The sequence below is a fragment of the Microtus ochrogaster genome, chromosome 10 (assembly GCF_000317375.1).
Source record: "Microtus ochrogaster isolate Prairie Vole_2 chromosome 10, MicOch1.0, whole genome shotgun sequence".
Lineage (NCBI taxonomy): Eukaryota > Metazoa > Chordata > Mammalia > Rodentia > Cricetidae > Microtus > Microtus ochrogaster.
Genome location: NC_022016.1, coordinates 34,847,340 through 34,863,892, shown reverse-complemented (window position 1 = coordinate 34,863,892; position 16,553 = coordinate 34,847,340). Strand labels below are relative to the sequence as shown.

Genomic DNA, 16,553 nt, shown 5'->3' with positions numbered 1-16,553 from the left:
AGACCAGGCTGGTCTCGAACTCACAGAGATCCGCCTGCCTCTGCCTCCCGAGTGCTGGGATTAAAGGCGTGCGCCACCACCGCCCGGCTCCCCTCCGTGTTTTTGTAGCTCCGGCTGGCCTCAGACTCATAGAGATTCACCTGCCTGTGCTTTACAAGCATTGGAATCAAAGGTGGATAGCAGCATGCCTTTGTTCTTTATTTTGATAATTACCTCTATTATTTTTTCCTGTTTTTCAGGTGTATGGGTGTTTTGTCTGTCAGTGCACTGTGCACATGCAGTACCTGACAAGGCCAGAAGAGGGCGTCCTATCCCTTGGGACTGGAGTTAAACTGTGACCCACCATATAGGGCCTAGGAGTTGAATCTGGGTTCTCTGAAGTGTATACAGCCAGTGCTCTTCACCTCTGAGCCATCATTTCTCCAGCAGCAACCCCCACCCCTTTTTTTCTATAATGTCATTGTTTTTGAGACAAGGTCTCACACAACCCAGACTGGCTTCCAAAGCTTGCTGTGTACCTGAGGCTGACTTTGAGCTTCTGATCGCTGTCCAGGCTGTCCTCTGTCTCCTCCTAAGTGCTGAGATTTTAGGTGCTTTTACCCAGCGGGGCTGTCGTTTTATGGTTGTGTGGGTTATATGAGAACACGTGTCATGACCCACATGTGGAGGGCCACACACATGCCATGACAGTCAGAAGACAACTCCCTGGACTTGGTTCTCTATTTCCACCTCTGTGTGAGTTCAAAGGACAGAACTCAGCTATCAGGTTCAGCGGCAAGTGTCTTTACCACTATGCTCAGCCATTATTACCTGTCTATTGGTGTTTTGGGACAAAACATTACAGCATAGCACAACCTAGCTTGAAATCACAGCCATCCTCCTGCCTCAACTTTGGGAGTGCTGGGTATGCTTCAGCCTCCTAAGCACTGGGTAGCCAGGACTGGCCATCTATAGGGCCCAGTATGGTGGTGATAACTAAGAGCTGAAGCTTGTCTTGGCTATCAATCTGGTTGAAGTGTTGTCAGAAAAATATTCTTCCCAGCTTTGATGTTGCAAGACAGGTATGTAATTACTGTCTTCAGGAGGAGGAGCCAGCACTCAAAGCCAGTTTGAACCACATGAGACATGAAGACATTACATGTGCACTTACCTCCATTTAGGCACCCCGAAACCTCAAACTAATGTGTTTCCCCATTTCCCCGTATTTTCTGTTGTTGAGATAGGGACTGTGTAGCCTGGGCTGTTCTTAAACTTGCAAACTCTCCTACCCCAACCTCCCAATGTTGGAATTCCAGGCATGGTGGCAATGCCTGCTCCCTGCACCTTTTTATCTTTTCCACCATCTTGAATAACTTTGTTGAATACCTCATATACCTTGTCAGTTTCGAAAGTGAGCCTGCAAGGAAAAATTTGAGTATCTCCCTTTCTCCTTCATCCCCACGCACAGCACTGAGGTTTGGCGCGCTTACAGGCTGCCTGTCTGTAGAAGTTCCTGACTTCTCTGAAAAGCAAATGGAAGCAGCTGAAGGAGCAGCAGCAGCACACAGAGCACCCTCGGGGAAATGCATCCGGGGAAAGCACAGCACTTTGGCTGCTCAGGGGCCGGCCCTTAAGTGGGTTCATTGCTTTTGCTTGTAGGTGGTTTCCCTCTAGGCTCTCATTCTATCTAAAAATTCTGTTTGGCCCTCTGAAATCTGTTCCGTTTCTTCTAAAATTGTTATTCCACCTAGCCTGCAGGGGCCATGTTCACTGCGCAGTCAAAAACAAGAACAAGAGACTCAATGCCAAAGTTAAAAGCGCATCAAACACGCCTAGACATTATTTATTATATGTCACAAACCTACAGACCCCTCAGTAAACCCTCCTTGGGGCCCAGCCCCAGCAATTTAAAACTGAAGACCTGGGGTGCAGGTGGCAGGGATGGGGCTAAGTGGGGACTGGCTCTGAAACTGGGGTAGTCCCCAAAGGGAAAACTGTGTGGGAGGGACAGAGGTCAGGGCTGACCCGGCTTCTGAGTAGGAGGGCTCAATAAAAAAAAAAATCCCATAAACAAATGAGGGGTATAATATACTTTTGCTACCCTTCCTCCAGGCCTCTGCTTTTTTGGGGAGACTTTTTCCCTGGACTAGGAAACAGTCTGGACATGCCCTTTCTTTACCATTTTCTGTAAGCTGGAGAGAAGTAGTATTAGGGTAGTATTTTGGGATGCCTAGACTGGGTCCACACTAATTTCTATCATCTCCCCCAAAGTCCCTTAAGGCAGAAAAGGCAAGATCTCCCCAAGGGGTGAGGATCTAAATCTCACTCTTAATCTAGGTCTAGAAAGTCAAAACCACAAGACTTAAAATCTGTTCCCTCCCCGAGAACAAGGTCGGCACAGAGCTGTCATAGGTCGGGTCCCAGGTTGGTCCTAGGTTAAGGCAGGGAGTTCAGGAACCGTTCCTCCCTGCTGAATGGAATGCTTGCATGGGATGGTGCTAAGGGTCAGGGCTGAGGCTGGGGCCTGTACAGGGAAATTCTCCATACCTGAAATACCTGTGCTGGGCCTTTCCTACAGAAAAGGGGCGCCTGTCAGGGGAACAGGCTGGAACATACCCTTACTTTGGTTCCTTCCCAGAGCAGGGCAGGGGGCAAAAGGAAGAGGTAAGGTTGAACCCTCTAGGGGTGGGACACCATCATTTTTATTTTTCTTCCTCCAGTACCAGGAAAAGCTGGCCCGGCAATCCCCAGAGAAGGAATGGAGTAGGATCCTGGCATCTCCTTTCCTTGGGAGACCTGTTTATAAGGGTCCCTAGTGGCCAGGGGCACAACCTTATCCTGGCAGGAGTAGGGCCGGGGAATGGCTGTGATTCTCAGATGAACTGAGCTTTCACAGCGCTCTAATGCCATCTCCCACAAAAATACCTGTGCAGGGTGGTTCCTTTGGAAAAGGGGCAGGGCCTCACCTGATTCCTCCTCCTTGCCTATTACAGGGGTGGGGCCTGATTGCAACTCCTCTTCCCCCAGATTTCCTGGACCTGGCAGTCTCACAGGAGGGTAGGGGAAAGGGTCTCATCGAGGCTTGTCCTCCTTCCTCGGGTGGGGAAGTCCAAGGGGAGGAGTGAAGCCTCATCAGGACTCCTCCTCCATGCTGAAGCTGCTGCGACGGCTGCTGGCCTTGGACACAGCCGGGGACACTGAAGAAAGTAGGGGGTCAGAGGCAGCACGCAGTGGGGACAGGGCAGCCCCTGACAACCCTCCCACGACCCCCTCCTCCTCCATCAGAATGTCCTCTAGCCCTAGGTGGAAGGGGTCTCCCAGGTCCCCCAAATGGTCGCTGGGAAAGTGCAGGTCCAGAAGGGCATCCGAGGGTGGTGCTGGCGGCTGCTGCTGAGGCGCACTCTGGACAGGTCCCCCTGACACATGAAATGTGGTCGTGCTTGCTCTGCTCTCCTCCTCAACGTCCAGCTGCTCTGCCTTGAGGCTGTCGGAGACGGAGCTAGTGGCTAGGGAGAGCAGTCCTGGGGTCGGAGGCACTGGCAGACCATGGATCTGGGCCTGCAGTTCTAGCTCCTGCAAAAAGGAAGGAGTGGGTGCAAAATAAGATGGGGTTCAAAGTCCCTCATGGATAGAGGAGCGTACTCATGAAAAGGGCAGGCTACTAGGTTCCAATGCAGCCTCTGAACTCGAGTCCCAATCTGTACAATGGTACAATGGCGCATTATTCCACAGGGCTGTTTCTGTGCATTAAATGTGTTAGAGAGCAGCCGGGCGATGGTGGTGCACGCCTTTAATCCCAGCACTCGGGAGGCAGAGGCAGACGGATCTCTGTGAGTTCGAGACCAGCCTGGTCTAAAGAGCTAGTTCCAGGACAGGCTCCAAAGCCACAGAGAAACCCTGTCTCGAAAAAACCAAAAAAAAAAAAAAGTGTTAGAGAGCATACAGCGCTTGTTACAGTACATAAGATACATGCCATGCGCATTAGCAAATATTCATTGCTACTAGTTTTTAATTATTTTTTTAATTTTTTAAAATTTTTATTTATTATGTATATAATATTCTGTCTGTGTGCATGTCTGCAGGCCAGAAGAGGGCACCAGACCTCTTTACAGATGGTTGTGAGCCACCATGTGGCTGCTGGGAATTGAACTCAGGACCTTTGGAAGAACAGGCAATGCTCTTAACCACTGAGCCATCTCTCCAGCCCTTAGTTTTTAATTATTTAGAGAATCTCCCTTTCCTTTTTTTCCCCCCAAACAGGGTCTCACTATGTAGTTCTGGTTGTCCTAAAACTTACTATGTAGACCAGGTTGGCATTGGAATCACAGAAATCTACTTCCCTGGGATTAAATGTGTGCCACCATGCTCAGCCGAGAATCTCCCTATTTACTTATTGAACTTGCTCTGTAGACCAGGCTGGCCTCGAACTCAGTGATCTGTCTGCCTCTGCTTCCCAAGTGCTGGAATTAAAGGCGTGTGCCACCACTACCTAGTCCGATTTATGGGTGGTTAGCCGGCATGTATATGCATGTGTATAGTGCTTGTGGAAGCCAGAAGAGGGCATCAGATCCCTTGGAACTGGAGTTACAAATTGTTGTGAGCCACCATTAATAATTTTTTTTTAAATCAAGGTCTCACTATACAGCCCCGATCCTTGATCTCACAGATCCACCGGTTTCTGATCTTGAATGGTACAGCATTAAAGGTGTGGCCTACCATTCTAGGTATCCTTATTAGTCTTGTTAATGGTGTTCTAATTACTTATTATTTCCATATCATTTGAATTGAGCTGCCCAAAGGGAAAACTTGCCTGTTCTCTCTCTGCTTCCACCTGCTGGAAGTTCCAGCCACCCTCACCCTTTTCTCCCCTCCCCCAAACCTGAATGCGAAGCTGCAAGCTTCGGTTGGCTTGCTCCAAGGATCGCTGCCGGCTCTCCAGGTCTTTGGAGCGCTGCTGTTCTTTCTGTAATTTGCGGATGTAGTCCACAGATGCCTTTAGGATGGTGCCCTTATTCCAGCGCATCTCCCTGTGGGCCCAAGAGGGAGGAAGGACCGAGTGCTGCATATGAAGTCTCTTAGGGGGCTGTACCAGGTAGATGGAGTATCTGACCACATCACAACTTGAGGTAAACCAAACGGTTAGAATGCTTACAAAAACCCCTCTGCTTGCAATCTTCCACTGGTGATCATTATACCCTAAAACCTGAAAGCCCTCTGTACCATGACCCCTTCTGCCTCCTTTCCCCCACTATAGCCGAGGTTGGCCTCTTAGTGTTCACATGGGAAACGACTCTCATCTCAGACCCTGTACTTGGATACAACCTTCACCCGGAGCACTCTCTGTCCACCATGTGGCCCCCTTAATCTTGTCCATCCCTGCTCTTAGCACTAGGGAAGAAAGAACACAGGGCCTTCCACACAGTAGGCAAACACCGTGCTTAGCTATACACACAGCTCCATGTTCAGGCTCTCTACTCAAGCATTTGTCAGCTGAGGCCTGCTCAGTCCTACGCTCCTCACACCCTGCTTCGCCTTCCCAACATTCGCCCATCCTCCTTTGGTTGTTTTTAAAAAGTTTTACTGAGATCTATTTACTTTATGTGTATGGGTGTTTTGCCTGCATGTATGTGTGTGCTCCAATAGTGCCTGCCTGTGGCCCACGGAGGCTGGAAAAGGGTATCGGAACTAGAGTCATGGACACCATCTGGGTGCTGGGAATCAAACCCAGGTCTTCTGAAAAAGTAGCCAATACTCTTAACTGCTGAGTCATCTCTTCAAACCCCACTGTGTTCTTCCTGTTGTTTTGAGGCTGACCTCAATCTGTAGATCCCCCTGCCTCAGACTGCCGAGTGTTGGGATGACAGGCCCTGTTCCCTTCTGTTCATTATGTTCCACAACCCTCATTAGAACATGTGTCATAAATTCTACTTGTCTTTTCTTTTTTTGGTTTTACAAGACAGGGTTTCTCTGTGTAACAGCCCTGGCTGTCCTGGAACTCACTCTGTACACCAGGCTGGCTTCAAACCCACAGAGATCCACCTGCCTGTGCCTTCTGAGTGTTGGGATTAATGGCGGGCGCCCGGCAGGGTTGTACTTGTCTTAACTGTCTACATGCTCCAACTAGAGTATCAGATCCAAGAGGACAAGGGTCTTCTCCTTCATGCTCTGGTATGCTCAGAGCCTAGCAGACTACCTGCTACAAAGCAAAGGCCCAATAACTAAATCCTGAGTAAACAAAAAAAAGTACTGAATGACTGGAACACTTGTGTTCACCAGGGTGCAGATAGGACAAACTGACATTCCTGTTTGCAGTCTGAGGGGCTACAGTCCCCCAGCTAAGAAAAGGCACAGAGCTCTTTCCAGGGGAGGTATTGTTTTTTTTGATGCAGAGTCTCACTCTGTAGACCAGGATAGTCTAGAACTTATTATGTAGCCCAGGCTGGCCTTCAACTCATGGCAATATTCCTGCCCCAGCTTCCCCAGTGCTGGAATTACAGGTATGAGCCTCAGCATCTGGTTTAGAGAACTTTTGTCTGGGCAAGACTACATGGCAGACACCAAGGAACAACTTTCCTGGTCCAGGGTGCTTGTTCCACCTCCCATTGGCCTGGGGTCCCCAGCCCAGACTCACGGATCATTGGACTTGGGGATGAGGGTGCCCAGCTCTTTGATCCTATCGTTAATGTTGAATCGCCTGCGTCGTTCAACTTTCAAGAGAGGGGGAGAAAAAGAAAGAGTAGGAAAGAGTCATCAATGGGTAAAGGAAAGAGAGGAACAGGGGTGCTGGGAGGCTCCCCATGGAAGGTGGCCCTTGAAGCAAGGAGCACGGCAGGGCTGAGTGGCAGGTGGGCAAATGCGCCTGCTCTGGGGCTTACTTAGGTTGTGATTGTCTTTCTTCTGTCGCTCCTTCAAAAGGGCCTTTGCCTCGGTTTCTGGAAGAGAGTGAGGGTGGATATCAGGGCTTCTGGATACAGGAAGCAGAGTCCCTGAAGATGCAGAGGTAGGGGCTAGTGGGAGAGGGACAGAAGGTGTGACTTTTCTTAGAGATGGGGGTCTTGCTTTGTTGTCCAGGCTGGCCTTGAACACCTGACCTAAGCCATTCTCCTTCTCAGTCTCCAAATTAGCTGCAACTAGAGTTTGGCACAGAGCCAGACTTGGAGGGAGTTTTTAAAAAGTAGATTTATTTTTATTTTCTGTGTATGGGTGCTTTGCCTTCACACATGAGTGATACCACATGCATGCCTGGGACCCAAAGATGTCAGAAGAGGGCTCTGAATCCACTGGAACTGAGTCACAGATAATTATGAGCAGTCATAGGAATCAAACCCAGGTCCTCTGCAAGAGCAGCCAGTGCTCTTAACTGACCCGCTGACCCTGACGTCAACAATGATGATGATGATGAATGACAACTTCAATTTCTTCTTCTTCTAATTCTTCTCTTCTTCCTTCTTCTTTTCTTCTTTCTTCTTCTCCTCCTTCTGTCTTCTTTTTAAAGACAGGGTCTCAATATATAGCTCGTGCTGGGACCACGATCATGCACCACCACACCTGTTGACTGCTTTCAAAGATGTCTTGAGCCAGGCATGCTAGTTCGTGCCTATAATCCCAGCATTGTGAAGGAGAGACAGGAAGATCACTCCAAGTTCAATGCCAGCCTGGGCTATATAGGGAGTTCCAGAACTGGGCATTTGGGCATAGCTCTGTAATTTCAGCACTCAGGAGGCTGAGGCAAAAGGGCTGTTGGAAATTTGAGGTCAGCCTAGGCTACAGAGTGAAACTGTGTCTCAAAAAAATAAACAAAATGCCTCTCTTTGCTAGTTTTTTTTTAATGAAAGCATGGTGGCACAGGCCTTCTGTTGCACCCAAGAGGAAGGCAGAGAAAATGAGGTGAAAGTAGGAGCAAGAGTCACATGAGGGGAAAAGGGGGGAGCAGTTGGCTTTGTTTCTCTCCTCTGTGGTACTTCGGATGGAACCTAAGTCTTCAGATACTAAGCTACCCTTCGAGCCCCAGCCTCAACCTGTTTCTGAAAAGCTCAAACCCTCTCCCTAGAGTCAGGTCTAGCTCCAGACCTGGCAGTGACAGGGTTTGACTCAAGGGACAGGGTGGGGTATAGGGCCAAGACCCTAGCACTTACCAGAGATCTCCCGTTTGATATTAGGCAGCTCGGCTGGACAAGAGTTGCTGACAGTGATGGCCGGTGTGGCCACTCCTTGGCTGCTGTACACATCAAGCAGATTCCCTGACACAGGCAGCTGCGGACACCAAAGGCACAGCACAGCCTCCTCAAACTCGGGCACCTGACCCTCACATATTAAAAGCCAGAGCCCTCTAATGCAAGGATCGGGGATTCCAGGGGACCCCTTTTCCTTCAGGGAAGTGTTACATGGTACTTAACAGCAGGAACAGAACCAGGTGAACTTACTCTGGTTTGTAGGGGTTGGGGTCCACCCACCCAGCCCCTCAAATGCCTTAGTGGTCTTTCTGAAGCCCTTCTCCAAAACAACTCTCGGGCTGGCTCTGAGAAGAAAAATGCTGGAAAATCCCAGCTCTCAGGTCTGTCAGTTCTGGTCTGACATTCCAGGCCGTTAGCTGCTTCCAGCACGGCATTCCAAGCCAGCATTCTTGGAACACTCCAACTCAAGTCTTTTCAGACCTTGGTAAATTATCGTGGCAACATGCCACCCAGAATCTGGCTTTCTGGAGAGTTCCAGCTGGATCCCCAGCTTTAAGTGTGATCACTACTTTAAAAACCATAAGCTCCGACTGGTCCACCCCCACATTCTGATACCTCAGGTGGTCTAGTCTATTTCATAGCTAGTGCAGCTTTTATACCAGCCTAGTTTTTGCCTCTCTCTCTTATACTATGCTAGATACAGTCTGGTGCAACACACTCATAAAGAAGTGGATCCAGCCCTAGCCCTTGGTGAGCTGTCACATACTGAAACCCCTTTGAGGCTTTCAAATCTGCCTCCTAACCTCTAGCTGTGTCAGAAACAGTGAGAAGTTAGGATAAAAGTAGAACTGTGTGGTACTGAGGACAGAGCCTAGGACCTCATCACAGGCTAGGCAAGCACTCCTCCACTCGGCTGCGTCCCCAGCCCCAGAGCATTATCATTTCTATATAAGGTGCTAGGCTCCTGGTAAGTTGGGAAAAGCCATGAGATTAACTTGTCAAGGCATGCTCTAGAATCAGATTGTTATAATGGTAGCTCTCTTGCTCTGGAAAGTTTTATCCATTTATGAGGACCCAGCCTCTTGGCCCAATTCATCACAAGGGACTTGGTACACTCCAAATAGTAGTACAATGTCCAAACATCTGTTATAACCCAAGCCTTTGGTTCCGATTACTACACGGTAGTACCGGAATCCCTTGGGACACTCAAACTTGCTACATGATTCCCACTTCTTGGTACTCAGCCCAAGTGCCCAGGTAATAGTATGTCTATAAACTCTCCATACTGTATGTCTAAGTCTACCAGGGCCACCTCTCCATGAAGTCCAACAAAGGCCCAAGGGCAGTGGTGGGTCTAAGCCCCATTCTCAATATAAGGCCTCTCTCTCAATCTTAGAATAATGCATGGCAAGGGTCACTCATATACACACAGCCAGTGCGGGTGTGGTCTTAGTGACAGGAGAATGCCACAGTTTTCAGACCACCTCCCTTTGTAGGGCCTCACCGTGCTGGGGAGCTGCAGCCCTGCAGTGCCTCCGGGAAGATAGCTGAGCATCTCATCGTTGTAACTGGACTCTAGGCTGATGATCTCATCAATGACATCATCAATCTGGGGAAGAAGTAAATACTGTACAGGGTTACAAGAACTGGGAGGGGAGGCTGGGGGGTGGCAGTAGCTTAATGGGAGAGTGCTGGCCTGACGTGTGCAAGGCCCTGGGTTCTGTTCCCAACACCCAGCATTCTCACACACACACACACACACACACACACCACCACCAACAACAACAACAACAAAACAACTGGACGAAGGGCATAAGGGAAGGTTACTGACAGACTCTTACCTCCTTCTCTGAGCTGGACCCAATGGTGAGCAGTGCCATGGGGCTGTTAGGAGCACTGCCTGTAGGGCCAGTGGCATGGGCAGTTTCAGGGGCAGGAAGCGGCTGGGCACTGGTAGGCCCTGGTGGTGGGGTGAGGGCCTGGGAAGCCAGCTTGGGCCCAAGTGTGGTAGACAAGTACTGTTTCACCTGCTGCCGGCGAGCTTGCTGCAGATGGTAGCGGGTGGGGTTCTCCAAGTGGGTCTGAACCTGTGAAATAAAAGAGAGGGAAGGCGAGGAGGCACAAAAGAGAAATAACTGAGCCCCAGCCTGAACCCATAACTCAACAAATTTTAGGCTCATGTGGGCCTAAGACTGGAGAACATCTCAAAAATATTAGTGAATCTGCCAAGACCCGAAACTTCTTTTCCCAGAAATCCTTGAAAACATCTATCTCCCCAAGTTAATAAGTTCTCTAAAGTTTCTAGTTCACGCTGGCAGAGTCCTCAGAGTTCCCTGCTAAGTGATACCACCCAATAGAACAGAGACTCTCCCACACATGGCTTTCCTACATATCTTCATGAGTCCAGAAGAAAACCTAAGAGATCATCAGCACACTGGCACAAGGGCTGATCACTTAGACATTATCATGATCTGTCCTTAGAACCACAATCGCTGTCCAAAAGTCACATGGACCCCAGGCCACCCCTTAGCTCCTAGGACCGCTTCTCAGTCACTAACTCCCAGAGCTTCTGAATCTGTCCTTACCTTGAGCACCTCCCTGGGCACCTGAGCAGGGGGTGGACGACCCAATGTGTGGCCACCAGCAGACACACCAATCACAGAGATGGCTGGGGAGGCAGGTGCAGGATTGGGGAAGGGAGCAGCTGCTGCCTGTTCCCTCCGCTCACGCCTCTCCTGCTCCTGGGCCTGGGCCCGCATCAGCTGCTGACGCAGCAAGACCCGAGATGAAGATGATGATGACATGGCAGGGGTCCTGGAGCCCCCTGCAGAAGACGATGCAGACAGTGTAGCTGGGGTGGTGGCTGTGGCCTGCAGTGATATTGGGAGGCTGCGGAATGGGAAATATGGGGTCACAGGTAAGCTAGAAGTCTCTTTTCAAGCCTAAGGGTCAGTCTGTGCTGGACTAGATCAAGAAACTGTCTTGTTCTGTGTTCCCAGACTACAATGCGTGGGTAGGAAACATAGGTACCAGGCCTGAATGTGGGCCTCAGGAGACGCTGGAACCAGACAAAGCTCCATCACTCAGAGGTCACAGTCTGACCATTTGTTTCAGGGGAAATAAGACTGTGGCCTTCAGTCTTAATGGTGAAGCCTCAGTTGGAGCAGGTTCACAGAGTAAGTGCAGAAGTTGGGCTCTAAGAAAAGGAGTATCTTGGGAGGCAGAGGCAGGTGGATCTCTGTGAGTTTGAGGCCAGCCTAGTCTGGTCTACAGCCAGGACAGCTAGGGCTACACAGAAAAAAATCCTGTTTTGTTTTTTTTTTTAAAAGTTTCACCCGGCAGTGGTGGCGCACGCCTTTAATCCCAGCACTCGGAAGGCAGAGGCAGGTGGATCTCTGTGACTTCGAGGCCAGCCTGGTCTACAAAGTGAGTTCCAGGACAGCCAGGACTACTACATAGAGAAACCCTGTCTCGAAAAACAAACAAACAAAAAAATTGGGGGCTGGAGAGATGGCTCAGTGGTTAAGAGCACTGGATGCTCATTTAAAGGACCCAGGTTCAATTCCCAGCGCCCACATGGCAGCTCACAATTGTCTGTAACTTCAGTTACAGGAGGCCTAACACCCTCACATAGATATATATGCAGGCAACATATCAGTGCACAAAAAATAAAAATAAAATAAAATCATTTAAAAAAAGTTTTTAGTTTGAGTACTTGGGAGACAGAGGCAGCCGAATCTCTGTGAGTTCGAGGCTAGCCTGGTCTACAAGAGCTAGTTCCAGGACAGGCTCCAAAGCCACAGAGAAACCCTGTCTCGAAAAACCAAAAAAAAAAAAAAAAAGAATAGGAGTTTCTCTTACTAAAAGGTAGTGAGCTCACGTGGATCTGAAGCTGGAGTGAAGTGGAAACACGAGAGTTGCTAAGCCTCATCTGGAGCTCCTAGAAGTGGGCAGCAGGCTCCAGGGCCCCAGACTGCACTTCCTCCCTGCCCAGGCAGGGTTCTGCTGCCAGGAGCCAGTTAGTTTTGAAAATCTCAGAGGTTTCACAATCCTCTCTTCCTGCCCCTCTTCCAGGTCCCCTCCCCTCTCTAAGCACCCAGGCCGATGACTCAGCACATTTGGTCTTCCACCCACTAGCCTGCAAGCTCCAGGGCTGGGGGGGGGCTTGCCAGGTGTGCGGAGGGCTGAACAGGGGCTGCACGGCCCTACCCCCTGGAGGGCGGGAGCTTAGGAAGGCCACGCCCATCCACGCAGCCAGGCCTGCGAGAATTCCGAGTAGGGAAAACAAGGTAGGGCAGGGTGAGGGCAGGCCAGAGACGCGCTGGCTTGCCCACCTGCTCTCCACCTTCGGGCCTCCAATCCCAGCACAGGGAAAATACAGGCTGCTGAGAAAGGGAGAATGGGTTGGGTGGGCTCAGAGGGCCCTTGGCCTTCAAGTGGGGAGGGGGACGGGTCAGTTAAGCCAGGCCTACCTGGAGCGGAGGGGTAGGGGTTGGCTTTTGAGCTCGTAGAAGCTGTCTGGGTCAAGGATGTTTTCTAATTCGATGTCAGCAACAATCCCGGATTCCGGAAGCAAAGAATTGAAGCTGAGGGTGGAGGGAAGGAAGGAGCGGTGGTCAGTGACTGCTAGGAGCTCTAATGCCCTCCCCTCTCCAGACCCTGAGGCGGGCGGGCTCCCACACACAAGTCCCATATCCTTTCCCTCTTCCCACTCCTCACTGCTACCCACAGGCCCTTAAGGGTCAGAATAATAAGAAAGCTTGGATCCCAACTCCCTCGCTCCAACAACCACAACCTGGGTTTAAGAGGGGGAATCAAGAGGACTTTGGGAATGACAATTCATTTGGTAGAAGGACTCCAGGCTTTGCATTCAGAGTTCTCCCAGCCCCCACACCTCCTACTGTTTTGCCGACAGCTGAATGTGAACCCAAGTCTGTATACAGACACACAGAGCAAATACGGGCACCCCTCAGGCTGAGAGTCCATTGTAACACAAACTGAATGCATCACAAAGAGCACTGGGCTCCCTCATTTACTTTGCAGCAGGAGCTACCACTCTGCAAAGGAATTCCAGCCTCATCCAGAGTTCATAGGTTGCTGAAACCCATCCAAACATAAGAACTGAAAGGAAAGGCTCCCCTCACTCCGCCGGTGAGCATCTTCAAAGAGCGAGTCTGAGTGCAGGATCCGCCTGGCCACAGGAGCATCATTCTTAGCTAAGAAGAAACTGCCCTGTCTCCTCCTACTTTTTAGATAGATCAAAACACACACCCGTTTTCAGTATCAACAATCACTGCCACACAAAACAAGCCTTATCTCAGATGAAGGAAGGAGGCTGAGGTCAGCCTAGACTATATGGGGAGGCTTCCTCTCAAATTATAAAGAAAAAGACACAGGAGCTGGAGTTTGCTTAGCATATAAGAGCCCTGGCTTCCACACACAGCACAACATTGCTCCCATTTAACTGTGCCCAGCACTGTGGCTGTCTCGACTGTTAGAAGGAATCGAAGATGGTTCTGCTCAGGCCTCCCTGCTGCGTATAAAGAGGACCCTAGTGTCCAGGCCCAAGACACAGACGGTGAATATGTATCCTTGTTGGAAGTGTACAGCCTAGTGGTACAGCACTTGCCCACCAAGTGTGGGGGTCTCGGTTCCACCCACCGAATCTCCAAATAATATTCACCCTTGAGTTTAGTCAAGTTTGGAACCCTGAAAGATTGTGACTTCGGTTGGTAAGAAGTCTCTCCCCTGTCTACCAATGGTCTTCTTCCCTCCTTGCCCACAGATGGGGCTCTAAAACCACCCAGGAAGTTGGGAAGAGGAAGCCGGGAGAGTAGCTGAGTTCAGCACAACCCCGGGCAGAAAGGTGGCGGCCCCCTCCCACACTCCCACACCACTGCACATAAATTGGGGAAAAATGGGGACTGGAGAGGGCAAGGTTGTGGCCAAGGAAGAGCTGGAGTTTTCAAAGCAAGGCTGATGGAAGAGGATGAGAAGAGGAGAGACGGAGGACCCACCCAGCCAGGGATGGTGCAATCGGTACTCACTCCAGCTCTAGAGACTGATTCAAGATTACACCCGGGAACTGAGAGACAGGCTGGGAGGGCGAAATAAAAGGAAGACGGGGTGTGTGGGTAGGGAGTGGGCAGGGCTGGCTGAGAGACTAGGGTGAGTGGCAGCAGAAACAAGACCCTCCTCTGGGTTTCCAAATAAGGTTGGCGGCCTCCCCCACTCCTACGGCTAAGAGTGAACTATCTATCCCGTCTGCCGGCCGCCCCGCATTTCAGCTCACACTCAAGACGCAAGAGGGGCTTCCACTAACCCGGCATTTCTAGACAGACTCCGCGGACGGGGGGGGGGGGGCGCAGAAGGAAAAGGACGGGCCCATCAAGTTGCTCCGCTCGGTTATTCTCTCTCACACACACAGAGACACACCCGGCGTATCTGAGACTGCCCCCTAACCCCCCTCCACATTTGTTATCCCCCAAACACAGCGCCGACGGCTACCGGCAGTCACTAAGTGCCCCAAACAGCACCTCTGCCTCCCAGGATCCTTTCTCCCACACTAAAGGAAAAAAAGATTACAGGATTTCCTTAAAATCGGTGCCTCGCCTAACAGTGCGCCCTCCAATTCATCCCTCTGCGACCGACTCAACAATTCCAAATTCAGCTTCTAACCAGTTTCCCAAGTTCAGCTACCTCTGACCAGTTTCTATACTCCACAATGTGCCCCGCTAGACCCGGGCAAGAGCCCCCCAAATCTGACCCTGCCCTCCTCAGCAGACTCGCTACTCTTTTAAGCCTTAGTCTAAGTGGGTCGGTACTAGATTTCTTAGGTGCCCACCCAAGATGGGCACCCCCGACGTTGGCCAAGAGTCTCCAATCCCAGTCAGGGGCCCCCCAATGTTCTGAGGTGAGTACCCAGGGAACCTCAGATGTCACTCCCGGCCCCAGGTGGCCCCGCACCTGAGCAGCTGGGCCGAGTCGGTTGGCCTGCGCTCTTCCAAAAGCACGAACACGGCTCGAGGGCCCTCCGCGCTGGCCTCTACGCCGTCCCGAGCTGACTCGGCTGCATGAGACATGACGCCCGGCCCCGGGCGAGCCCTGCCAGGCCGGTCGGGCCTTGGCCCAGTCCCCCTAACAAAATAAGAGTCCCCCTCCCCCCGCTCGCCACTGCCTCCTCCGTTAAGCCATGGAGCTAGCTCTGCGCGGGCGGGCGGCGTCGGGAAGATGGGATGGGCCGTGAGTCATCACCCGCCCTGAACGGACCGACACCCCCCAATCTAACCCCGAACGACCGCTCGCCTCCCCCTCGTCCTCTTCCCCCTCCTCCCTGGACTGGGGAAACTCCACAGGAAGTGACCGCACGGGGCATGGAAGTCTAGTAGGGCCATACCTCCTGAGCAAGGCAGCCAATTGCTACCAGAAGATTCGAGGGTCCGCCCTAAACCACGACTTCGAGGCGTAGGGAACACCGGGTTTGCGCCGCCCTTCGGAGAAGGGAGCCCTTAGGCCACGCCCTCGGCGGCGGAAGCAAATAGGCGAGGAGAGATTTGGTCGAGTCACGCCTTCCTTTTTGCGTAGCTTCCTGAGCCACACCCCTCTTCTCAAATTATCCCCACGTTCCTTACACCCCCCCATCCCCAACCCCCATCCCCAGCAAGCTATTCAACTGAGTCTTGGGTTTTCTGCGCCTGCGTGGAAAGTCTGCAAGCCAAGATTTTAGCGGAATCGCGCGCCGGCTCTCTTAGCCCAGGGTCATCCCAGACCGCACTCCAACCTCTTTGTACCGGTGTCTTCTCAAGCCACTATATAACCGAGGCAGGAGCAACAACATTCCTTGAAGATGGTGCTGAAACCATTCCCTTTCGGTGCCCGCGATCCCGCCACGGAACTGGTCTTCCTGAGAGAGCTCTGCCTGTTTTGTTATCTAAAGTGTTTATTGTACTATGATCATTGTACTACGCAATAGATGGTTAATGAATCTTTTGACAGATGGATGAATGAATGGACGGATGTTAATTAGATCTGGTTTCCAGTGAATGACTTCTGCTCCACTCTGTGCCTACACTTTCCTGCTCAGTCAGTTGGGGGTCACAATGTCTGGTGGCAGACTTATGAGGATTAGAGAGAAATAATGTGAAAAGGCTAGCCCGCTGTTTTACATAAAATAAGTTCCCCAAAATTAGTTGATTCGCTCACTTGTTCACTTATTCAGCATTTAGGAGATGCCTGTGTGTGGCAGATAAATGCAGGGCGGCGTGGACACAGCGGTCCCATCCATAACCCTCAGTTACACAAAACACAGCCGGGCGGTGGTGGTGCACGCCTTTAATCCCAGCACTCGGGAGGCAGAGGCAGGCGGATCTCTGTGAGTTCGAGACCAGCCTGGTCTACAGA

At 51.1% G+C, this 16,553-nt stretch overlaps 1 protein-coding gene across 1 annotated transcript; it reads right to left on the bottom strand.

Moving 5' to 3' along the window:
* Positions 1–1,804: 1,804 nt before the first annotated feature.
* On the bottom strand, positions 1,805–15,483 carry Tfe3 (transcription factor binding to IGHM enhancer 3). The gene is made up of 10 exons (XM_005352784.2): positions 15,120–15,483; positions 12,626–12,739; positions 10,739–11,042; positions 9,995–10,240; positions 9,658–9,762; positions 8,115–8,232; positions 6,855–6,911; positions 6,611–6,686; positions 4,859–5,006; positions 1,805–3,552 (listed from the first exon to the last, which is right to left on the bottom strand). Exons 1-10 carry the CDS (start codon positions 15,233–15,235, stop codon positions 3,112–3,114), a joined length of 1,725 nt encoding a protein of 574 aa, XP_005352841.1. The 5' UTR covers positions 15,236–15,483; the 3' UTR covers positions 1,805–3,111.
* Between the last annotated feature and the right edge of the window lie 1,070 nt (positions 15,484–16,553).